General features: G+C 44.0%; 1 protein-coding gene across 3 annotated transcripts in view; it reads right to left on the bottom strand.

The window, feature by feature from the left end:
• The window catches only part of Tow (target of wingless), a 54,444-nt gene extending 28,850 nt beyond the window's left edge, over positions 1-25,594 (bottom strand). The window contains exons 1-2 of one of the 3 annotated variants that reach the window (XM_076429946.1): positions 25,347-25,594; positions 19,352-20,776 (exon numbers count right to left, since the gene is read on the bottom strand). In XM_076429946.1, coding sequence (XP_076286061.1) covers positions 19,352-19,442 — 91 coding nt within the window. In that variant the 5' untranslated portion in view covers positions 19,443-20,776; positions 25,347-25,594. The other 2 variants (XM_076429956.1, XM_076429963.1) reach the window with 2 other exon arrangements.
• Positions 25,595-27,135: the final 1,541 nt, after the last annotated feature.

The raw sequence follows: 27,135 nt of genomic DNA, 5'->3' as shown, positions 1-27,135 counted from the left end.
TTCGGCTCGCCTGGATCGTGTCACATCCGTAACAAGGAATTTCAATAATAACGCGGGAATGTGATTACTTGACGTTCCATCGCGCGCCGAGCACCGTGTCGAACCCGCGAGTACAAATGTGAATGATAATTCGCTCCTCCCTCCGTTCGGATCGGAGTCGAGCGAAATTTAATCCGATTACGCGCCACCGATCGCGATTAAAGTCTAATAGATCGATTACCAGTTATTTTCTCCTCCCGCTAATTGTCGCACCCAACGATTACAGCGGATTGTAATTAACGATCGCAGAAATCGACGTATCGAGTCAGGCACGCGATGAAAATTTCAAGCGGTATCTATAATACTAAATATGGCAGTCGTTCATTTCGTTGTTACGGATATTGAGTCGTTTTACTGCTCGCTACATATACTACGGATCTTTATGCAATATAAAAATATTCTGTATTGATTGTGGGAAGCAGGAATAAAATTAAAAATATATTAAAAAGAACCTTTTTAAAAAGGAGAAAATAATTTTTTTAGACATTTAGCGACTATAAATAAAAGCGTGGAGCGCTAAACTATGTATATTGATGTAATCTTCGTGGGCGCTCCACGCTTTTATTTATAGTCACTAATGTCTAAAAAAATTGTTTTCTCCTTTTTAGTGCATTTTAAGTTTTCTTTTTAGTTTGTTTTCTAATATTGCATTGTCATCCAGTTCTGAGCTATGTTTAAAGTTTCAAGTCTCTAGCTCATCGGGAGGTGGTTTAAAATTCGATTATAAGATTTAACGCATACAACAACAACATCAACGACAACTCGGCAAGCTAATATAATCGTGGTAAAAATTTATTTCATTCCTTAACGACTTTGTTACGTTAAAAACAACATTATAATATTCTTGAGTTTTTCTAATCTATTACTGTTTTATTTACCCAACTAAATTCTTCATAAATGCATAAAGATCCGCAGTCTACTGCTCACACACTCTTCTGTGGTATCATTAAGTCGTGAGAAATGTGCTGACATGTTTAAATTCTTTCAACCGTTCCACTGTTTAAAACTGCACTCGCTTGTTTCCGCTATAAATGCATAAAACCCGAAGTGAATTTACGACGATAAAATTACGTGAACGTCGGAACGGCGGAAGTATCGAGGGAAATATCGAGGGAAGTCAACGGCCTTGTGCCGGATTTCAAAGACACCGATGACCTCGGCCGTTCGAAAAGATCGACTTCCTCGTATCGGTCTCGACGAGAGCCGGAGAATGCCCTGCGGAGCACTGGCCTCGGTCCCGTCGAAATTCGGAGCCGCTGAAACTCGGAACCTTCTCGGAGGTGAAACTTCGAAACGTCAAGTTCGAGAGCCCCGAACTTAGCTCGAATCGTTCCTAACTTAGACCTTGTTCAGACACGCCGGAAACCGCGCGGATCTTATTTACATCACGTCTTCGTATTCATTCACACATGTCCTCGCGGTCGAACAATCGAGAATAAAAATCACGCGGTTTCCGCCATGTCTGAACGAGCTCTGAAAAGCTCGGATTGCTCGCAGCTTCTGCTGGCAACGAACCCGAGGAAAGCCGCGTTAATGCAAAGTCGATCGATCTGCTCTCTGAATGAGCGCATCGGGTCGCGTTTTATTCGCGGGCTCGCCGCGTTTAATAAACAAAGCGACAATACTAATCGCGGGAGAACAATGAGGAACAGCTACGAGCTTGACGTATCGTTACGCCGATACCAATATTGACTGCTTCACGGTCGAACAAAAGCGAGCGAGGGAGAGCCGATCGCTCTCCGCGAATCGTCAGATAGACACGGGATACAGGGTGTCCGAAAAATGCGGGTCGACAGACACATCCGGATTTCGGACATACGAACAAATTGAAAATTACACGCAGCCCCAGAAGAAGGCTTACTCGGCTAGATCAATTTGTTGATGATTCCTTTAGTTGAACGATTAGAATAGCCTCGTTTGGAGCAGCATCTGAGTTACACAAGCCTCATCTCGCCTACGTGAACAGTCACTGGTAAGTGAAATGTATCGTCGCACTAAGCCGAATAATCGGATGACACGAATATTCAGCCAACAATACATAGAAAGCGAAGCGTTAATGCGAGGAACGACGCTTTTTAGACACCGTTTGTATTCGAAGGAGACGATGAAAGGGCCGAGATCCGGCCGACCGCATGTAATTAAATGGGTCAGCAGATAAAGCGGGCGGAGGCACGCGAGAACAAGGGCGAAGGCGTGGGAATGCCACGACATACAAAACCGCGTCTTTCCATCGATCTAATTCGATCAAATCCTTTCGGAAGAGCTTGTCCAGCCGCGCGGAGAATCTTCGGCGACGCCTAAATTTTATTCTCGTATATCTATTTAAATTTTTTCAAAATCACCTGAGAAACGTTGGCGCCCTAATGGTTCGCCTAAATGACATCGCTTCGGGAAATAACGTAAAAATTGAAATGCGTTGAAATTGAAAAAAAAATTGTGATAATTAGACATTTAAATTTTTGCAACACGCACGAACCCAAGGAAAACGGTGGATATGATAACCGGAGCGACACGGCCGCTGCCGGTGCTGGAATAACAAAGCGTAATTAAATGTTCTCGGCCGATGTGTGTTTCGCGAAATTGATAATCCTCGCGAGTCCCGTGGACGATCCCGTCTCGATGAGTCGCGTATATCGGCTAAGCCGCAGAGAAGCGTTGTTTACACGTCAGCTTCGAATCCCGCGCTAAAAATACCGATGAAATTCGATTCTTGATGGACGCGACTGGATCGACGATCGAACAGTAGGCCGCCACTAGTTGATTCACCCCGTACATATGTACGCGTCTCCTCCGTTAATGCATCTTGGCAGCAGACGGAGCCAAATATAGGACACGAGTCGACCCGCTCTTCTTTTCCAACCAACGAATCATTCAGTCGTACCGTGGCGCGAGCTATTCTCCTGGCGATGAACCTTCTGGCCCTGATTCGCCCAGCAACTGTTGAATCAACCCAATTTTCCCTAATCTCTAATTCTCCATCGATGATTACGCGGGGATCTTCTTTCTTCCTACTCTCATTTATTCTTCCGTTAATTCGCGAACACACACGTGTGCTCTGTATTCCATCATAGCGAAATAAACAGTTCTACCTTTTTTTCGCATTTGACTGGGTCGATTGAAACCGAAAGAGATTTATTTTTTAACACGATGATTGACGTGAATTTGAATCAGATATCGGAGAAGCCTCCCTTTTCATTGGACATCGTTTACCGTTCGATTCAACTTTCCAAATCCAGGAGCCCGCTTTTTGCGGCCAAAAATGTTCTAGCGTTATTATTTCAAGGTTTAATGTTATATTATTATAGGTCGTTCATTTCTTATAAAAAATGTTTTATATTGAAATTTGTAGAAAAGCGGATACTGATCAACTTTCGTTCGAAACGTTGTTCTGTCAGATCATCGAAAATATTTGAAAAATCGTAACTATTTCATTGCAGCTCGAATTTCGTTGTTTTGCACTTCAAACGCTATATCTGCTCGGAAAGTTATCTGAAAGATCTAAAATTTCGAGTTTCAAGGCTTCAAAGGGTTCTTGTTCGAGAGAATACAAAATTTTGTTGTAAAAATGTCATTTTGGTTACAAAAAAAACGGGCTCCTGGACCACTGTGCTTCGGTTTCATTAAAATTGCAGTAAATAACCGGAGCTTTAAATAGCGTCCACTTTACAGCGGGGAAACTTATCTGAACGGTTGGCGGGTATTAACTTCAATGAATTTTGCGACCATCCTCCTCCTATCTAAAATTCCGGAGGAATAGCGTAGAGGCGATTCAAATGCCGTTACATACATACTGTGGATCCACGGTCGAACGGAGCACGTGATCCGATGGATCGTGGCCGTTGGCCATCTGGATGCCAATCCGAGAAACGAAAGAATCACGTTTCGCATACTAGTTTCTGGTTCGAGAAGTCACGCGGACAACTCGCTCCGATCTTACGTAAACCGCAGCTCGACATTTTCGAAGGGAACCGTGTGCGAGGGAACGGTAATGCGGATTGCAGACGAATTTAGAGCGAGATCGATCAGATCGGACCGGATCGGATCGTGACAGACACGCGGGAAAACGTTTGCTCAGAACGGAACAAAGGCAGCGCGGTTTCCGAGCACAGTGCGCTCTTTGATTCCGGACGGTCGGATTCATTTCGGGCGAACGCGCAACTAGTTTTGGGTTAACGACTCCTGGCCCGGAACCGTGAATCCCCCGATTCACCTGTTGATACTCTGATTTTTCGATGAGACCGCTCTCGGAGACTAATGAAATCCATTCGACTGCGCGAACACAATGCGATTTCCATCGACCCGTATATTATACGACGTCATCGTTCCCTCTTATTTTTCGAAACTGAATACGTTAACCCTTTGCCCAGAATATCGACTCAATCTCGCGACGAAGATTCCGAACAGAGCCTAATAGATATGTATATTATTAATTTGTAGTCCATATACAGCTGCTCCCATTAATATTCGGACGCTTTCAAAAAACGATAACTTTTTTAATATTGGACTATACGAATTGAACTTTCTTGGGAAGCTAGAGCAATTATTTTACTACAGGATATGAAAAGAAATTTTTTCAAAAATTACAATTGGTCGGAATTGTAGAAAAAATACTAAAAGTTGCATTTTACAACTCTTCTATGTGTTGTTTTATGTATTTATACGTTCTGTATTTTTTGTACGTGTTGTTAGATTCTTTCCAAGACACTTTCTAATCCGAAGCAATCACGTGCTTTTTGTAATCATCGGAAATACGATTTGAAAAGGCAAAATCGATCGGCGCGTAATAATTAAGCGCGCAGGTGCGCACTTTCCAAGTGAAATAAAACACTGAAAGGGTTAATGGAGAACGGCGTGGCTCGGCGCGGAGGAAGGAAGCGATAGGTAGCAGTTCGATTTACGAGGAAGGAGGAAAAGAGGCGCGTCGCGACGCGACTCGGCTCGGTTCAGCTCGGCGTCCGTCGAATGGTATTACACGGATATGGGTTGCGGGATCGAATTACCGCGGTTGTAACTGGTTCCCGTGGAAATCAATACGCGCCAGGACGATTGATAGCGATTCCAGTGGCGGCGGAGGGTACTCTCTTCTATGTAAGTAAAATAAACGAGAGGAACGACGCTGCCCTCCGCAACCTCTATTAAGGCGCCTGGGCAATTTCTTCGGGGAAACGTAATAGTCTAGAAGTCTAGACGACAGTGGCAAAGGACGAAGGGGACGAGGGGAGCCGAAGCTGGAAGAGAAATCCTCTCGGGTGCGAGACGCGGCCCCATCCTTCGCGAGGAAAACCGGAACTCCTCGAATAAAGCGAGTCAGCGATGGAAATTTCTGTAGCGTGATCTTGCGGCGTCGCTGGTTACGATGCTAATCGGTAATTAAATCCAATTTGTAATTAATTCGATGCTTTACAGTCGCTATTTGTCTAGAAGCTAGCGTTCAACTGCTACAGATTTTGCACTCCAAATTCACCCTTTTGCAAATCAATTTCAACCTTGTTAATGAGTACATCAAATACTCATTTAAAAATAATTACCAATTCATTAACTTTGCAATGTACGAAAACTGTGTGTAGATATGTATATTCATTGTAGCCATTTTCCGATTAATCAATTTTAAAAATTACATACATATGTATTTATTGAAGCGTATCGAGTGTTACGTTCTCCTCGCACTAATGACACCATTTACGTGTGCTAAATAAATATGTAATCTAATCTAAATGAATACATAATTAATTTTCAATATATTTAATGGGTGAAATTGATTTGCAAAAGGGGCGCTTCGGAATCCTTGAAACCATGCAAAATGAAACACAATTTGCGGACTGATTTTCGCAATGAGTCTCGCTGGAAGATTGAAAGGTTTCCACCGAACGTCGATTTATTTCTACAAGAGTAATTAAAATAATATTTTCCTCGCGGCAGAACAAAGTAAAAATACATCGACGAAGATTATATATAAACGGAACACTTCGCGGAACTGTTCTTAGAAAGCACGTGTAACCTTTCGAGGATTATTCGGAAAATGTGATGAAGAAGTAGTCGCTCGTTTCCCAGACACCGGATTACGCGGCACGGTTTTAATTAGCATTTTCTTTACGGAAGGTGGAACGCGTACACGTAAGATTGTTGACGAACGCGTCAACAGGTGATAATAACGTTTTTGTTACGGCACAACAAACTAAAAATACATGAACAAAGTATGTATAAAGGCGGCACACGTTGACCCAGCTGTGGGATAGGAAGTTTTATCGCAGCCTTTTTATAGTTCAGACCTACTTCTCAACGAACATCGCTTACTATTGTTTGTGCCAAATATTTTTCTTTGTTCAAGTGAAACCGAAGATTTTCGAATCGACGGAAACTTGCAGAAACGATGTACTCTGCTAAAGAAAATGATGTTCCGAAAAATCTCGGAGAAGTTCGCGCTTGTAGTCCGCGGAAACTTTCTCCGCTCCAGCTATCCTAATAAATGGCGCTGACGGTCGGAGAGGGAAGAACCGAGAGAAAGGAGAAGATAAACGAAACGAATGGATGGATCAAGCCAGCTTCGTAAAGTTGGGAGGAGCACGAGCCGAGTTGGAATTTCCCGTGTGCTATAATAAAGAACGCGGCAGCCTCTCGTTTCCGGTTCCGAGCACGATCCCCGACAAATCCCCTGCGTTCGTTGCACGGCTACCTTCGAACCAAGATGGCGTCATCGATCGATTCGCGGTCCTCGAGAGAACCGAGGAAAAAATTCGTGCTTCTAATTCCAACGAACGGGAATTCCGTCGCGTCGAAGAACGAGGGGCGCGCGTTCGTCACGAACATTTCGACGGTGTCATTGTGCCCGACACCGGGAGACATTTTTCGCGAGAAGCGTTCAACTTTTCCACGAAAGTTACTCGCCGGAGAAAAAGTTTCTACCTGCCATGTCGGCTGGACCTCGTTCGCGACAAAGGATATCGTCGCGACTAGACGACAGGAACACCGATTCTAACACTCGAACAAACTTTTCTTCCCCGTTAAACTTCACGACTTTGCCCGGAATACGATTCCTATCGCGAAAAACGAGCGACGCGTAACTGCGGCACTAAGGTTCAAGATCTTAATCATATTACAAAGAGTTGATCTTTATGAAATGATTAAACAAGCTCAATTTGTACCCACCCTTAAATATCAGGCATGTCATCTTCTTTTCAATTTTTTCAAGCAATGCAATTTAGAGTCATACGAATCTAATGTATGTATATCAGACCTATGTTAATCCTGCTGTATAGCTTTACAACCCCGAATGGGGTTAAAAAGTGTCAAACCCGTAGGTATACAGAATTTGCTGAAATGGTTGATTTAAATATAAATTGCCGAGCGTACTCCGGAAGGCCTTGAGTTTTCGACAACTTCTCGGTGACGCTCGCTGCACAGGCAACCCGATAATCAGCCGACCAAACTCGCGGTTTGGCCTTAGCCTCTGTTATAACACGGAGACTAACGATTAGGGTAAACTTCGGCTCGGGTGCAGGCCAGGTTCGATCGATCAAAATAAGTTTGATTTTTCTCGGTTGAATTCGCGCGGAACCGAAACATCGCCGAAGTTCATTACACCGTTTTCGGTCGGCTGTTTATTTGTTATCGATGTACAGCCACTGGAGCAGGGGTCGGCAAACTTTTTTTGGAAAAGGCCAGATGGTAAAATGTTTAGGCCTGGTGGGCCAAGTAGCAAACTCGAAGATATTTACATGGGTAATTCCACTCATAGAGCAACAAAAAAACAGGTTCCAAATTTTTTTAATAGGAAGTGATATTTTTACGGAACTCTCTTTTTGTTTTCTTCATACAAAGAACAATATTAACCTCGCGGATCGGATTAAAAACAGGCGGCGGGCCGGATGTGGCCTGCAGGCCGTAGTTTACCGACCCCTGCACTAGAGATCAGCTAGGCATGCTGTGAACATAAACTTCGCTCTTCTTCTAAGAAGTGACGAACGAAATAAAGCATTTTATGGAAGAATGATGTGTTTTCTGAATACAAAAAAAGTTGGTGGCCCTCAAAACCTAGTATGTATAACAAAATATTAAAAAATAAGATGAATGACATTTTGTACGTGTTACTACGGTCGAAGAATAGCCATGTACTAATTACTTCGTACCCACTGCTGCGTATTAGAATCCGAAATGAACAAATAAATAATAAATAAATGCCGAGTACAGTAACAAATAATTTTACGTATTTTAATTTCATTGGGAAAAAATGTGGCAGTAAAACGTACACCTTCAGTCATAGGTATACATTTACCCTAAATTGTAGTGCAGCCGGCTAATGATTTGAATAAATTGAAAATTACATGTCCTCAGACTGTTTTAATTTCTTTACTGTCTTCAAATTGAGCCATTACGTTCTTCCCATGGGAGATGTATAAAATCCGTAGACTAGGAACGACTCGTTCGGTCGAATCAGCGCCGATTGGATTAAAATATGTAAGCGCGGGAACGCGTCCCGTAATTGCCTTGATAATAAGCGGCGCACGCGTTCGCTCGCGCCCGCGCGGATTTAATCGCGTCGGTTAATCATTCTCAATTACAGCGTGTAACGAGCGTTCCACGCAAGGTTGCTCAGGTGTGTGGGCGGCCCGAGAAGATAACACCGGTCTGTCGAGTGTAGTTCAGATTTTTATTAGCCGATAACACGGTACACACCGTCGAATATCGTTATCGGCTCGCACCGATGGTGCAGCTTTGTTTTCCCGAAACATTGTGCGCAGATGAACGTGCAGAGCGAAAACAACGCTCCAACGTGACAGGCTTGGCCTTCCTAAAAACCATTACTAATTCCCCGCGTCGTCTCTCGTCTCGTCTGGTCTCGCGTCACGCCTCGTAATTCCGCAAATACTCGACTCGAGCCGACGCTGATTAGTAACATTACGACCAACCCGGCGAGCGGTTTTGCGTCTGAACGAGCCTCCAAGTGCTATTGGTACCCTGGTCCGTACTTTTTAATTGCGCGAACGTTTGCTGCGCCAGCGACTAGGCAATCATCCGGCAAACTTTGTTACCAGGATGACGGATGGCCTCGTGACAAGGCCTTGAACCGCTGGACTCTCGGTTCGATGGAACTTGGTCGTTTCGCTTGCGGAATGGCCAAAAAATGAGCTCGTAGTTTCAAAATGTTAACACGATTTTTTATAGAATTGTATACAGCGTCACGAAAATATAAGCCGTGTATTTTGAATGGATATGCAATGTATTCCTAACAAACGGGTTCTTATTAATTGCGTTAGTATAAAAGAAACATATACATAAAGATGTAAAATTTAACGTCCACAAAGATATTGGGACACTTCATTGGTTCAACTTATAAAATAAGAATTATACCTCCCGCGTATAAGTACTTAATACATATTGGGTTGGGGAATAAGTTTTTAGCGTTTTATGTTTTCTTTTTTTTTGTTCTTTGGCAAAGTGTTGTACATCAATCGAAAGAGCTCTTTCTGCTCTACAAAACTGTGATAACCGTTGTTTTGAATAATTTAATTTTTTATTATTTTTCAGGCTTAGAAATGGAATTTCCATGAGGCAAAAATCAACATTTTCGACACCTGCTTCTCTTCGCTTTTCATCGAGGTCAAAAAGAATTAGCGGAAAAAATGAACTGCGACCATAAGACCATTCTCAACCATCTTCATTCGATGGGATTTGTCGAAAAATTGGGAACTTGGGTGCCTCACGAGCTTACCGAAAACAACAAAGAAAATCGCCTTCAAATTGCTTCTCAACATGTGTCGAAAATGTTGATTTTCGCCTCCTGGATTTAAAAATTATTCAAAACAACGATTATCACAGATTTGTAGAGCAGAAAGAGCTCTTTCGATTGATGTACGACACTTTGCCAAAGAACAAAAAAATCGTTGTAGAATAAAAGATAACATAAAACGCTACGCACTTATTCCCCAACCCACTACATTATTGGGCATCGTTCATATTTGACAATATGCTTTAGGCGATTTGACATATTACAAATTATTTCTGTACGCTCAATTTTGTACATGTAGGTTTCTCTTTGCAGCGACTCGGAGTGTAAGGAATAAAACCACCCTCCGATGCACGCGATACATTGCCGGCCACTTTGATAGCGCTTTGTAGGTTTGTGGAACAGCCGGGAAATAATAGATTTCGACACGATCGAAGCAAAAATAAACTATTCATAGCGAAATTACGAACTGGTGAGAAAAAGCTGGTGAGAGAACGGGAAAGGGGAACACGGAGGATGGCCGGCCCTCGAAATAAATTGTTCATTTGCATCCCATTAACTGGAGCGAGGTGGTTGTCGGTCGGGGACGCGGACAGCTCGATGGAAAGACCGCGATTGCCGCGTTCTACGAGCGTTTACGCCATTGCGTGCAATATCGCGCGTTCTATGTATAGTCTGGCCGGTGTCACGAGTGCACGCATTCCCCCGTCCCGTCGCGCCGGGAAAAAGTGACGTGGATCGTCACACGACTTCGTCGGACGATAAGTCGGAAGCGGTGCGGAGCGGAACGAAGCGGAGCGGAACGAAGCGGAGCGGAGCGGCGTGATCTAAGCGACGCGACGCAGGAACGCATCCGTCACGTGCTCCGAAAAACGCCGGGGACTTCGAACTTCCTTCGTCGCCGGAACGGAGGAACGAAAGTAGCCAAAGGAAACTGCGAGGAACGCGACGGCTAACAACCGAGGGATTCGATTTCACCATAGCTCGACGGATGGCACGCAAATGTGATAAAGCTCGTTATCTATGGATTAGAGAAACTAATCTATTCAATCGCACCGTCGATTGATACGCGGATCTTTGTTTTTCGCTTTCTTCCCCCAAGTGAAAATATTAATCTCTTGGCTTGGTGACCGAGCGGTCGAGCCTCTTATCGACAATTACTTGGTAATTAAACAGCGATAACGCATTGATCGAATATTACCCAAGCGACTTCTAATTAGACTGTGGATTTTATGCGTTTACGACAAAAATGAATGGGTGTAATCTAAAACAGCAAAAACATTAGACGAATCTAATCCCACTGTTTTGCATAAAGATCCGCAGTGTATTTATTTATAATACAGGATCAAGTTATAGGATCGAGTTACGGGGGTTGTAACTTTTTGGACGTCGATGTAAAGGTGAAAACGACGGCGAAGTCGTTTTGGGTCCGATAAGAAGACCGATGCGCTCGGAAATAGACAGATAAGGGCCTAAATAGGGCATGCGACCGGCTGCGCTGCGCGTAGTCGTCGGAAACAGCGCGACGGGATATAGAAGCAGCGGCGTCGACGTAATACATATCGTGATGTTGTCTTCGAAATGCGTGACGACGCAGTTGCCACGGCAAGGTTACAGGTGCAAGTTTTCGCGTTTCAAATCTTCGGCACGTGAGGCGTTGTAGAGGGGCAGACCATCGGCTGTCCCGGGTGAGGTTGTTTAGTGGGTATGGGTAGCTCCAATGTATCTTGCACCCGAGCCCCATACTACCCCTTTCTGGGGTGTGCGTAATGGCATTTTTCCTCATCCGTAACAAACAAACAAACAAACAAACACGAAAGTGAGCTAATAAAAACGTGGTAAAAAAAAGAGGGCGCAGATTTTCGCGTGCGGCAGAATTAGCCGGCTATCGATAACAGCTCGAAGGGATCGCCTGAAATTGTGTCCACCTCGTATTGCATTCTCAAGGTCGGCTCGCGAACAATATGGCTGACACGACTGCAGTCACGTACCAGCGAGCAGTCCTCCTACGCGCAAAAACGCGTAAACACACGGAAACACGGTACGTCGTTTGTTGCTCCGTTCCCCGCGAACCTCGTTTCGAATTCTTACGTCGGCGCAACGCACTGGCGCCTTTATCGCGCACGATTGTTAGCTCCGTAATTAGCGAACGACGTACACAACCGACGAAACCTCCGCTCGGCGGATCTGCTAATTTCACCTGTGAATTGGCAATATTCTTTTCTGTACAACGCAGTTGCACTTAACGTTTTTAATCCATCTAGCTTTAGTCCTGTTGGTAATAAAGTTTAAATAACGTTAATTTGTTCGTCAATTTCGCGGTTAAAATTATGACCGTTATTGTATTAAAATCGTCTTATTTTTTACTGGACTGTGGATTCTTGCGCAAGATCAACATTGTCTGAAATAATTGCAGGCAACGAGAGTGTGGAAGAATAAATACATAAAATCCGCAATATGTTTTTTACTACAGTGAAGCATTGATCTAAGAAAACCCCCGGGTCCGCGCCGTGTCTTGTTAGACCGTGTAGTTCTGCTATTTATGATGCCACTTTCAGAATCCTAGCAAAATTCGGCACAGTCAATATATCGACCCGATAATCACAGTATATTTAAATCTAAATTCAAATTCAATTTTCAATCATTATATTTAAATCTAAATTCAAATTCAACTTTCAATCATTATATTTAAATCTAAATTCAAATTCAACTTTGAAAAATGAGTTTCTCAGTTACTTCACATCACATTATTGTACACTAAATTAATTCCACGTAATTTTTACGATATTGTCAGAAATGAACCGTTAGATAGTGCTTGTTGTTTCAATATTATACGGAATTCATTTAGTGTTAATATCCATCCCCTTTGAATATCTCACGTACAAAATTTGGAATGTTCGCGAAGACTTGTTTTCGCGCTGTTCCACGATGTTTGTATTCCGTGTATACGTTATCGTCGATTAAAATAAAAGGAGGCGTCTGTGCCAAGTATAAATATTTCTTTTTTTAATCGCGCATACAGCGGCGCACGTTACAAAACGACAGAGACTTCTTCCGATTCGTGCAGATAACGCTGCGCGGTGATTTCCCCTGCCGACGACACACTCGAAATTCAAATCAGGCTCGCGATCGCGCCAATTACCCTAGTCACGCGGCGCCAAGGCGCACGCAGAGAGCCTAAATACTGTGCCGGTACAGGCATTTGCACGATTTTTCCGTGAGGTGAACAAACTCGGAACAATGCAAAAGCCGGATACGTTCTGCCGAAGCAGCAGCTGGGTGACTCACGCAGCTGCAACACGCACGCACAAACGCGCACGCAAGCTTTGGGGCGCGCCGTGCTTGCCGCGCATTCCACGATTCGCTTCTCCGTAAGACCCGCGAAACGCGAGACGGGCCTAAATTAGATGCAGCCTAATTCCAGTGTAGAATTACCGGCGGCACGGGCGCACGCCTTCGGAAAATCCGCTTCTAAACTACGCGTCGATGTTCCGTCCATCGATTGTTGCGACGCAATCAGGAGAGCTAATTTTCCCCCACCCCGTTTTTCTACTCGTAACATCTACGAATATCTGAAAGGATAGTGCACTGTCGCGTAGTACTGCGAACTACGCCGAGCTTCAATTCCCCCCATTCGGCAAACAGGATATAATCAGCGAGCCGACTAGCGTAATTTGCAAAAGCCTGATTCACCGCATAACGAGATTACGCTTGATTAGCGTCGCAGCCAGGTTCGCCGAGTGGCCGAATGACACACTGGGCGAACGACGCCATACATTGGTCTCGGCTGCATTATTATTGCATTTTCCATTCGAAGTATTTGAACAACAAGAGAGCCAGTGCGGCTACGTAACGTGTTTACAGAACGATGCACGAGACACGTCCGCCCGTAAAAGCGTGAAGTAACGCGCTATAAATAACCGTTCCCTCGATGGCATTAGAGACACTACGCCCGCCGTCCCATTCCGGCATTCCTATTTCCAGGAGAGAGGAATAAGAGACAAACGGAAAAAGGTGAGAGAAGTGGGTTTACCTTTCGCCCTGCGGGCCAGATGCGTTATGTTTTGCCTTAACACCTTTAGCCACATCGTGGAACGTCTTTGTTTGCCCTCGAGATCCGACGTCCTGATGGGACAGGAAGTCCTTCGGGGCTGTGTCTCCACGAGGGGACACGAGACCGTTTTTCAGTCACTGTCACCTGTCTGTCGTCTATCGGCGTTTCGCGCGCACCCGGTTACTTAACCTCACTTTTCGCGGAACAGTTGCACAATAGACAGCGGCGCGCGAATCGGTAAACCCGTTCTCGCGCGACGCGACGATCGATCGATCTCGGCGAGATTATAAATAAGAAGAACGCTTTCGTGTTCTATAGATTCCGGTCCCCTTCGCACTGGACGGGAGCGGAATCGAGACGAACGATCCTCGCACACGAAATTACCACGAAAGACAGACTCCGAGACTAGAGAGGCGCGACCCTTTTATAGGCGGTACGACGATCACGTAGGCAAGCGAGACCACCGCTCTGCTCTACTACCGAGCTCGATGATATCGGCCTCGGGCCTTGGAACTTGTCTTGTTTACAAAGCGAAGACGTGTCGCTAGCGAGAGCTACGACGCGTGCGGCTGCGGCCCGTTTCAACTCACTATGCACGCGCCACTCGCCACTCGAACTCGGACATTCGAGTATTCGGACACGCTCGCAATTCGTTACGAACCGCAGCCTCGCGCAACCGGACACTTTTAACTGTTTCGCGCGCGGCATTGCCCGCCACCGACGCGCGGCAACGTCGCAATCCATGGAAACTGTGAACCGGCCTGCGCGCGCAGCTTTTCGCGCTCACTGGAAAATTGAAAACATGTCATGCGCACCTCGCGCCCGCCAAATTCGAAGCGCCTGTAAGAGTGAACCACGAAACGTGATCAGTAGAGATTACTCCGTTAATAGCAGTCCAATCGAAAATGTTTTTATCGGATATAGCACGGTTCCGAGAGACCTTTCACGTGATTATAGCAAATTTTTTGTAAAAAAAATTAAAAGAGCAATTTTGTGGTTATAAATGGTTGTAAAAACTTATAGGTATGTTTGCAAGAATTTGGAAGTGATCTTGAAACATCATGAGAGAAAGGATTGACTAAAAATTGAACACAAAATTGTCTTTTAAAGTACTAATCCGTTGGTGAGTTGTGCAATGCCGACCAAAGATAATTTTCGCTTCTATCCTTAATTAACCCCTTGCCGTAACATTTTCTTTGCAGTTACAATGATTAAAACGTTTTTATTCCGAAAAATGTCGTAGAAGAGAACAGAGAATTTATATGTTTTCTATGGCTACATTTATTTTGATGCTTAAATACTGGTTAGAAACGAATCAAATTTTATTTCATCACGAGTCCGACTCGTTAAAATTGGGAAAGCGGTTAACTAGAATTTCTACGTATAAACAAGTTGTCGCTACCGTTTTATCTAACAATAAGATACGATTACCAATGTTCGGAGACATTGGCGTTATGTTTTCAAAAAGGACCACTCGTTTCTCAGATAACTGATCAACAACTAAAAATATATTTATGCTCAATTGTACAGCTATCTATGAAATTATAATCGGGCGGTGTATTCGCGATAATTTCGTAAATAACAAGATTATTTTCGTGCTCCGCGCGCAGGCGTGAAACTTGAAAAAATCGACGATAAGAAGGCGGTAAACATCGAACACTCTGTTAAGCATCTATTTGTCCTACAGGCTTCTTCAAAATAGGTGGGGAGACGGCTCCGAAGGTTGTGATTCATCGATTCGATGACTCTCACAATCGAGGCATTGTTTTAGCCAATCGTTCGCTGACGATTCACGAAGAAAATGATAATAGAGTTGTTCCAGCGACGGCTACGTAGAATTTCGTCCATTCATCGTTGCACGTGATGTAAGAAAAATTGTTATTACACCGTTTAACTGACGGGACGGGTGACTAAGGATGCGTAACCTCGGTGAACGCCGCGAATTAGACGCGTGACAGGCTCTCCAGGCGCCGCGTCGCGCCGCGTGAACGGAGCCATTCTAATGATATAAATATCAGAATTATCGCGCGGATATATTTAGCTCGCGGACGTCCAAGCCGGTAAACAACAAACCGCGATCCGACGTGCGATTTCCAGGCGAGCGATGGTATGTAACCGGTGTTCATTCGCTTTCCTCTTTATTCCAAATGCGGTGGGACGCACAGTGGTCCGAGCGACCGATCTACTACCTCATTTGGTAAACAGTGACTCGTCTCATATTTGTTATTTAATAAATCTACACCAGTTTCCAAATGTTTAGCAATGCCGAAAATGTCGATATTAATGTGAGTATTAACGAGACTTAATAAAAATTCTAATTAGAACAAGCTTGTAAACATGTAAATGAAGTGCATTCTTCTAGCTTGAAAACGCGTACCTCAAATTTAGAATTACAGTTTGCCATTTATTAAATAAGTAATTCATAATGGAACGATAAAAGTTGTCGAAGTTATTTCCCTTTGACATGGAATATCTTTTGAGTTCCAAATAGTTTGGCATTCTCTCAAATTGGAATATCTTCAGTATACTTTTTCTTGTATAATGCCGCAAGAATCATTTCCACCCTTGTCCTTCTTCAACGCCCTACATTGTTATACCCTAAACCCTTTGCACACAAATGGCGACTCCGAGGCGCCAGTAAAAATTGCCATTCAATTTGATGTGCACGATGTAAAAAAAACCACATAGAATAAAAATGATCTGGATTGAAAGAAATGTCTCGATGTTCGAATTAAAATTGCTTCAAGTCCAAAGGATTAAACTACCAAATCGTGCTAAAATCTGAACGAACTGATCGGCCGCTCGGACCACTGCGGGTCGTTTCGAGCGTTCTGACGCATCTAGAATCTAGATGATCCAGTGATCTGGTTCCAGCGTCGAAAGCGGTCGGCAGGGAACGAGAATACAATAAAATTTTGATCGCGGCCGGGCCATCGATCAACGTCGCCGAGCAATCGGAACGAAGAGAGCATCGGCGGAGGATGAAACTGTTGGTGTCGGGGACAAAAGCCGAGAGAAAATCCACGGCGCAGCGGGGTTGTCCTCGGTGTCCCTCGGAGCCGGCGAATCTGGGTCGCGTGACTCCGCCGAATAGAAAATCTATCAGCGCTTAATCGCCACAGATAATTTATTCCCGGTAGAATCAGGCCGACAAACACCGCTCGAAATAGCCGCCGCGTTGCTCGTACATTTCCACCGAAAGTGCCGAACTATCTCGCGGCTTCGTCACGATACCCGCTCGATTTCTTTGGTTCGAGAACGCGGGGAACGAAATGGGTCCAGTGGCTGCTTATCAATCCGCCCCCCGACGAAACGCAGGCAAGCGAACAACGAAACAACAGGTTCGTGAATGTCAATGTATAGTTCGAAAGGTTGCGCGCTCCCCTTTCGCGCGACCTCACCCGAAGAGAGCCTAATCCACCTCGAACCACGCACTATACGTATACATAGCTACTATACGTTATACGCGCGGCCAAGAAAATCGATCGACGCAAGGGATACGCGTGCGCGCGTGTTCGTGTTCACGTACGCACGTCGCCTGTCGATTTTCTCTCTCTCTCTCCATCGCTCCACCGAGCTCCTGTATCTTGATTACAGCATAAAATCGTTCGATAACGAATTCGATGAAGCTCCCTGTATCGATCGGCTTCATCGGCCAACGTTAGCGCATACGTGTAGAAAACCGGGTGACGATGAGTCAATCGATGTTCGATCATTGGGAAATCGACGAATTGCTCTCTCACCTCCGCGACATCGACGTGACTAATGAATTCCATTCGCCGCCTGTGTATTAACAGGTTATCTATAATATCGATGACACGCGCGCCGCGCCGATGAAAAAAGAAAACGGGAAATCGCGATTCCACTACGAAAAATATGATAGATACATACAACGTTTCTAATCTGGTTCGTGAGTCATCGATTCCTACCACCCGGAGATAAAGACGTTAATATCGGTAAGGAAATCACGCCGAGGAAATAGGTTGTTGCGCAAGAAGCGCGGGTTTTCCATCCGTATTTTTGGAAAGTGCAACGCGCGATACAGCACTCGGATGTCCTGACAGACGGAAAGAGGTCGATCTCAGAACACGGGGCTTTTACTGTAATTTTAGTCGTGCGAAGACAGAATATCGGTAACGAATCTATCTCGCTAATTCGACGATAACGACAGGGGATTAACACACTGAGTGACACGTCTACCAAAAATGAGAAACAGAATTATTCCTTCATAACGAATTTTTACATTAACGTATCGAGTGTAGATAAGTACTAGATATGAGTTCTAATAAATAAATAATTAATTTTAAATATTCCTAATGGTTGAAATTGATTTGCAAAAGGTTGAGTTGGACTACAAAAGGGCGAATTTAAAGTGCAAAACCTATAACAGTCACGAGACCCGAGTCCTGTCTCTGTGAAAGGTCTCCCCAAAAATATTTGAGAACGTGGGAAGCTTATTCTACAGCAGTCTCCCTTCTTTGAACGAGTAGGGAGACGGAAATGGATTCAGAATCGCTCTATAAAGTATGTACTGTGGCCACACACAGAGTCAGGGAAAAGGTGAAAACCTCGAGGGCTAAGAGACACGCACCCTCCCGAACGGAGGCGTTTCTCAGAGATGGCGGGAAACGAGATCCGCAATCGGAGCGATTCCGTTTAATCACCCTTCAACGAGGAGGATCTAGAGCGACGGGTGTTGATGGCTCGGATTAAGCATCTGCTTAATTACAGTGATCGGGTCAACGATTATGCGGCGGACCGAGATTGACGAGCGAGGACGTTAATTACACGAACAATGCCGGTTTCTGCCGCGTCTGCTAACCGGCGTGGGGACTGTTAGGTATTTACGCCGACGACGACGACGAGAGCTAAGATGCCGAGCAAGATTGCATTCGGATACAGTTTACAGGGCGTAAGTTGGACAAGCGTCGACGCGGGAGTCCCGAGATAACCATTTGCCCTACAATCGCGTCACAGAACTTAACATACTCTGGATTTCAATGCACCTTGTATTTTTACATGTTTATCGTAAACTGCCGTATGCAACAGCAATCTAGTTGTTTTACACGTTCAGTCCGAAGCCAAGTCGAGTCAGAATTTTGGAAGATCTATTAACCCTTTGCACTCGGAGCTATGTATTTTAACTCGAAAATTAAACATTTATTCCGGTCTTAATAATTCCATTGTACATGATCTTTTTTTCTTTTTATAGATACGAAATTTATATACATAATATACCTCATATGTACTATACTTAAATGTTTAGTAATTGACTAGATACATACCAACATATTTAATAATGTAAACAATATTTTGAATAATGGTACAGCAATTTTTAGTAGCGACTCTGGATCACCACTCGAGTGCTAAGGGTTAAATGATTACTAGACTGCGGATCTGATGCATTTAAATAATCGTAAAATATCGACACGCTATTTTCAACTCGTTAAAATGATTCAGAGCGTCTTTATCGTGCATGAAGATCCGCAGTCCAATTATTACCGATTCGTGCGAGCTAATGGAGAGTCACTCACCCACGGATTCGCCGTTCTTCTTGGCGCTGTTGTTCTTGTTCTTCTTGTTCTTCGGATAGATGTTGCCGATCTTGCTCTGTCCACAACCCATCCTGCTCTGTCGCGGGCCGCGCTGACTTCGCTTCTCTCACTGATTCCGATCGAAGAGTACGGGAGCGTATGTGTGTGAGTGTGTGTTGCACGGCAAGTACTCCGAAACGGAAAGTCGTCTCTCTTTCGGAGCGAAAGCAGAATTTCGTTCGCGCGTTACGAGTCTCGCGGAAGAAACTCTTTTTCGTAGAAAAAAGGAGCCGATCGTGTTAGACGCGACACGCTCGCGCGATTAGGCAGCAAAATAGTTCTGGTTACACGCAGGCACCGCAAGATATGCACATATACTCTTGTTTCTACACGCGTGTATATGTGTACGAACAAGACGTTGGCAAGTACCGGCCCAGAAATTTCTGAGAGGTCGTAGCTGCCGGGAATCGATACGCGAGATCCCGAAAGATATGTGAAGGTTCCAGGGTAGAACGTGCGGGAGGGCGATGGACAGAGAGGAGTGTATGTGTGTGTGTGAGAGAGAGAGAAGAGAGAGAGGCAGAATCTCCAAGGGACACGATATATGTATACGAGTATTAATCGCGGGGATGATTCGATCGAGTCAGTCTTTCAGTTTCTCCACGAAACGGCAGTCGTCAAGAAGATCCGATCCCGGTCCGTCTCCTCCTTGAGGAGACAGAAGTCTTTCGCACTGGTTTCTCGGGGCTCGTTTCGCCCCGGCGGCCGCGACACCGTCGTCTCTGGCTACCTGAGCCGAGGCACCCAATCCATTTTGCGTTTCCTGCTGGCTCTACCACCCCATTATTCGTGATCTATCATCTATCCCATGTCGAACGGGGCCAGCCTGGCATCCTCCGGTGCCGGTACCGTGGCCGTGGGTCTGCGCATTCGTTCACCGACCTCGTCGAGCTTGTCCTCTTGCTTGTCCTCGTGGCTCTGAGACACGGAGGACTGCACTGATCGCGACTTTACCGGTCCGCCGAGTCGGAGCCACTGATCGAGCAGCCTCGCCTCATCGTGTAGATCGCAGGCAATGGAAACAAACGAACAAACGGGGACACTCGAACACGATTAAAATCGCGGTTAGCGCACCGCTTTCGAAGGTCGAGCCAGCAGAGCCTCGAACAAGCTCCTTACGGTCAACGATCGTTCCAGTTTCGTTGATCTATGCGTCGCGTTGTTCGCTCGATCGAGGAACGTCGATACGGAGCTCCTACGGAAATGGCTATGGCGTGTACAGTTGGCTGAAAATGATCGGGGGAGGCCCGCGAGAGCGACGACGACGAATCAGTCCGATCCCCTTAGCCTTCTCCCTCCGTCTCTGTCCGTGGTTGAACGTCTTTCCTCGGTCCGGCTGATGGAATTCGATTATCGGGCTCGACACTGCAAACCAGGAAAATACGGGTTCGTTAGAACATCGATTCCCGAAGAGATACGGGGACCGGTAATAAGACGCCGGCAAGTAGCGGCACGTGTACACGATGCATTCACCGATAGGCGCTGTCCACCATCCGAGCCGGGAAAATCAAGAGGGAACAACGACGCGACCTCAACAAGAAAGAAACTCAAGATATTCCGGTTTTTACGAACCGCTTTATCTTTCGTCATTTTTACAAATCGATTTTTTTCTAGAAATCATTTTTTTACGGCGCCTCGAGTAGATTACACCGTTTGCGGTAACCAAACATCAAAGTTTCGAATGTTCTCAGCGCGAGCGGTGCAAAGGGACCGGCTAGATAAGAATTTCGTGGTATCGTAACGTACCCCCGAAGCGTTCGAAAGATTAAACGAAAAACTTGAGCTTGTATCTTGAAACCGATAAGCAACAACCGCTCTCGATAGTTGTCGATAAGGACAATGTTCGGATAGGTGCTACACACTTCGATCACTACGAATGTCCATTTCGCCAACGTATCTGCATTACTACATATGTACAACACGATGTTTTCCAACCGAGATTATATTCATTGATAACATTCAAATTAAAAACCTATATTGTATTACACTTGATCGCAACATGGAGGACTGTTATACTGGAAAACACTGATATCGAATAACATTGACGTAGGCTATAATTAGATCGCGGATCTCTATGCAAACACCCATTTCCCATTCATCGTGTTACAAAACCGGAATTTAAACGGCCAAACGTTAACCAGCTGTAGAGGACCCCAAATGGAACAACTTTTACCCCTATCACTTTTTTGTTCCGGCCTTGATCTCCAGATAATTGCAAAAAAACCATCATTTTTTGAGTTTACATAAAATTAAATATCTCAGGATTCCAATGATGAATCTTGATGGTTTTTCCTTTGTTTAGTCTAAAATAAGTAGGGGCATCTTTTTTATTCAATAAACTTTTTTGTATGACCTTCGGATCATGGTTTTTTTGGCGTGGGGCACACCGCCACTTTCCAACTTATTTCTTTCAGGCTCCACGGTGTGCCCCACGCCAAAAAAACCATGATCCGAAGGTCATACAAAAAAGTTTATTCAATAAAAAAGATGCCCCTACTTATTTTAAACTAAACAAAGGAAAAACCATCAAGATTCATCATTGGAGTCCTGAGATATTTAATTTTATGTAAACTCAAAAAATGATGGTTTTTTTTGCAATTATCTGGAGATCAAGGCCGGAACAAAAAAAGTGATAGGGGTAAAAGTTGTTCCATTTGGGGTCCTCTGCAGCTGGTTAACGTTTGGCCGTTTGAAAACGGATGACCCTGTATATAAAATGAATTATTTTAGGTTGGAAGCAATGTTTAATTTCTGAGTTAAAATAGCTCCGAGTGCAAAGGATTAAAAGTTGCGCGCGAATCGCGAGCGTTGTAGCCGCATCCTCAGCCGCAGCCGTGCGGCGGTCTGTAAAAAAACAACGGACACAGCGTCATAGTCAACCGTCCTTATCGGAAAGAATTGCGATAAGAATGCGGTCGGTAGTATGGCGCCGTGTGGACGTCCGTCAACGGAGAACTCGCTTCTTTCGTTCGTCGACGGTAGCAACTGGTTTAAAAATATACCTATCGTGGGGACACGTTTCCCATCGAATCTACATCGCCGCGGTTTTGTCGCGAGCCGCGGAACAAAACGTCGAAATATTGAATTACCGGCACAAAGAGAAAGTCACCGTATGGTTATGTTTCCAGCGATCACGAACACACATGCACCTTTCACGGTAATTACCGGACCAAGCGGATATTTATGCAAATCGGACGTTTTTATGCATCGACTCGCTGACACTGGAGTCAAACGACAACCTTTCTGTCAACAACTACGTCGACCTCCGTTCGAAACTTCTGTTTAAATATGTCCTCGCGTTCCTGCTAGAAAATCGTGCAATCTCTCGAAAAATGTTTCGTGTACGAAGATACCGAACAAAAAAATTGTTTGGCAACACGAAGGTTCACCTGTTAACACTAAAACCTATCACCGCCGATCAAACGACCGGTTTTATATTTGTCGTCTTACAATTATTGAATATGTAAAAGTATTGTAATAAAAACGGCACGAAATTTAAATAGAGCCTTGTCATTTTTAAAAGCTACAACATTTTAATCGCTTTTAGTGCTCGGTAGGTTTAAAAACTGCTTATAAGCCAAGAACATGAGTGGGTGGCGCCCGTGATAAATACATAGATCTTAGAAAAACGAACAGTGGGCCCCGTCTGTTGTATGCGCTGAAAGATGGTCCCACACTACCCTTTCAGGGTATACGTAAATGTATTCTTTCCACACGTCTTTAATATAAAAAAAAAGGTTTAAAAATTGCTGTACCATTAATTAGATATGTTGATATCTAATCATTATTAAATATTCAAGTATTGTACGAAGTATTGTATAAATTTCGTATCCAACAAATTTAAAAAATCATTGAGATTGGAAATATTATAGGTCGGAAGAAATGTTTAATTTTTGAGTTAAACTATGTGTGCGTTGTTTGACCAGTTTTACTCGTAGTTGTCTATTCGCGAGAGAAACTACTTGTTTGACTGTATCGTAGCACGCGGCAGCAGTGTTTCGAATATGATCGTGTCCCGGGGAAATTGTTTAAACGAAAAAATCGACCGGTGAACTAGTTAAATGATCCATCAGCTTGCAAACGAGATGGAAAGCCCGTCAAACTTGATTAAACTGTATATTACAGTGTGTTCAGGAGAGACGTGTGCCCAGTAAATTGCATGATCAACCGTTGTCTAGTAATTGCACCGGAGGTAAAGGAAAGGCTCGTTTGACACGTATCGACGCGCCGTGTCAGCACGACTCGATATTGCGCGCGACGGTGGCAGAAAATTTCTACGCGGCGCGATCGCTTTACCATTTCTCGGTCAATGTCGTTTACTTTGAATCCCCGTCGAACGCGATTAATTAGCGGCCGTATTACGTTACCGTAACGAACCCCCTGCCGAGACGGGACAGCCCTCGAACTCGCGGCCGCAGCGGCGTTTACGTTCACGTTTTGCGTTCGCGTTGCCTGCAACTCGATTAACCCTTTGCACTCGCAACTATTTTAACACGAAAACTAAACATTTCTTCTCTAACCTAGAATATTTCCATTCTACATATACAATTTGCTCATGCAATACTCAAATGTTTAGTAATTTATTTAATTATTTTACATTACTGATATGTATAGCAATGTTTAGTGGTGCCTCAGAATCATCACTCGGATGCTAAGCGTTAATCGAATGTGCGTTACACGTTTCGGCGCTCAGACAACACGCTGTTTATTTTACCGTAGCCTTCGATAGATCATTTTTCAGCTTACGATTGATCGCTATTTGATCGACAGTTGCGACAGAGAGACGCGACGCGGCGCGGCGTATCGTGTCTCGAAGAATCACGTTCGATCGTTCGAGTTTCGAGAAAAATTGAATAACAATTTAAACGGGAACACTGTAACTGTTATTGCTAGACACCAACGATGTTTTTTTCGTGTATACATTAACCCTTTGCACTCGAGCACTGACTCGGAGAAAGATAGAGAGAGAGCCGTCACTAATAATTCTTATATCATTGTTCAAAATATTTGTTGCATTGTTCAATTTGTATTCAATAAATTACTGAATGTATTTAATATTTTGACCCTTAGCACTCGTAAGCTATTTTAACCGGAACATGAAACATTTCTTCCGACCTAGAACATTTCCATTCTCAATAATTTTTTTAATTTGATCGATATGAAATTGATATAATATCTCATTCAATATATTTAAATGTTTAATAATTGATTAGGTACCAACATATCTAATAATGTAAACAATACTCCAAAAAATGGTACAGCAATTTTTAGTGGCGTCTTAGAGTCACCACTCGAGCGTTAAGGGCTAATAAACTACTGAAAGTACTGTGTGAGTTATTATATCAGAGTTTTATCAGTCTCAGGCCGGAAGAAAAAAGAGTCAAGAAACATCTCGCCACGAAATAACAATGATAAGCATTTTATGCGTTATCGATCTTTCTGATTTTGCGAGGGAGCGGAAAAGATAGTACCGAACGTCAACGAATTCGGTGTTTATCGAAGACCGAGAGTGTTCGATCCCCTGATAGGTGAATGCTCGAACATGCCTTGGTATCGATATCCGGTTCTCTCTTTTCTCGAAATCGTCGGCCTGGATTTCGATGAACGTGGAACACACTAGACACGTTAGACTTTTGAGCAACGACGACGGAGACCTCGAGACCATCCACGAGATACTATTTTCGTCGGATGTGTCCCGGTCGAACGTTCCATGCGAGAAACGAAGGATCGAGCTCGATCCTTGAATCGCTCTCGATTTTCCACGGTTCGTGGTGTATTGTCACACGCACACGCGACAAAATCACTCGCGGTCAGAAACACAGATAGGCAGGATGTTTTTGTATTTAGCGAATGTAGGGGCAGATGTATCGGTGTCGTTCCCCTCGCAGCTCGCAGGACGACGTGTTGCTCGAAATTCGATTCAAAGTCGACTAACCTCGTTTCGCGCAAGCAAGGCGGGCGACCTCGACGACGACGACGTCCACCTGTTCACGACGATCGCGCGAGTCACCGTAAATGAGAACCTCTTTGCCTTGCTTCTATAGACCATATAGTCCGTGTAGTCCGTGGTGTACGTATAGAATTCACGTACGAATTCGCGACCACGGGCAAGACGCAAAGGACGAAGAAACACAGACACTCGCACTACGAGCTTCCAGCATCGACTATTCAGCCGGTCGAGGCGCCAGCTGGATTTGCGCATGCGCGCTCCCTCCATGTTCTTCCCACCTACGAACATACATACGACTACAGCGCGTCTCAATCGTCTCGTGGGCTTACATTAGACTACATATACATACTTATAGACCCGGCATAGGTATAGGACATAGGATGTGTATAGAACGCAGTATTCCAAGATAACCGAGTATCTGGTGCCCACAAACGACGTGAAAAATAATTCAAAATGTTAGACAGCGATGTAAAAGAAAGGTATACAAGCGTATTTATCTATTTATACATTAATTCATATACATTTGGAAAAACGGTGCAAACTCGTTGCATAAAGAATCGTAAGGAACGTTTTCTTACTGTTCCTTAATTTAAATAAAGTTGTAAGGGAATAATCAACACCTACATTAAAATTAAAACAATTGACAAAATGAGTTAGCCATATTGAAAGTAATAAGAGTAAATATATAATTACAGTTACAGTTTCCATAAATATTTACACAGAATGAGATACGGAGACAACTCCCCTTTCCCCTCGAACACTTTAGCTTCGCGGTACTGTGCCCACAAGCGTTATCTGGTAGATGAAGTACATAATCTTGGAACACGGCATGTTACCTGAAGCCGGGTTTATAAGTATTATCTGTGGTTGACAGAAAACACACCGCATGTCACAATTTCAAAAAATTTGAGTTCATGTAAAAAAACATTATTTTCGTTTGGAGTATAAATCAATCAATTCGTCAAATGTAAATTGACGTTTACAGATAACATTGGGGGAGGGAGAGAAAAGAAAAGATGCTACATTTTTTAGAATGTTCATACCGATTTCCAAAAGTATAGGAATGTAGGCCGTGATCGATGACGCGTCCTGTAGGTATATGTCGAGCACCGATTGGATGAGTACGCACGCACCGAAAGCGTTCGTGCGAATTGCGAATGCGCGTACATATACACGTTCTCGGGATGTGTGCACGAACATATAAGTGCACGTGCAAAAGCTTACCTTCACGGAGGAGAGTCTCTGCGCGTGTGTGTTCATTTACAAACACGCCTGTAGATCGTCCGTGGCGGGAATTGCGCTGTCTTTGAACGATCGTTCGAATTACTCAAGCTGAAAATAAAGATACGAGAAAAATAATAAGAAAATCAGATTAATTTCTATTAACCCTTTGCACTCGAACGGTGACGCCAGGCCTGTAAAAATTGTCATACAATTATCCAAAACAGTTCAAATATGATCAAATTCTGTTGTATGAGAAAACAGGTTCAATTTGATGTGCATAATAGGAAAAAGATTACACAGAATAAAAATGATTTAGGTTGAAAGAAATGTTTTGATTTTAGAATTAAAATTGCTTCGAGTCCAAAGAGTTAACACTAAACCTCCCGAGCACTAAAAGCGATTAAAATGTTTTAACTTACAAAAATGACACGGCTCTATTTATTTAGAGTTTGTTTGCAATTTTTACAACAATATGTAAGCAACTTCATAATTTCAATAATTGTGAAATGAAAAATATAAAACCGGTCATTTGACCGGCAGTGGTAGGTTT

The sequence above is a fragment of the Lasioglossum baleicum genome, chromosome 1, assembly GCF_051020765.1.
Source record: "Lasioglossum baleicum chromosome 1, iyLasBale1, whole genome shotgun sequence".
Taxonomy (NCBI): Eukaryota; Metazoa; Arthropoda; class Insecta; order Hymenoptera; family Halictidae; genus Lasioglossum; species Lasioglossum baleicum.
The sequence above is the reverse complement of the archived record's forward strand: the minus strand, read 5'-3'. Positions and strand labels throughout refer to the sequence as shown.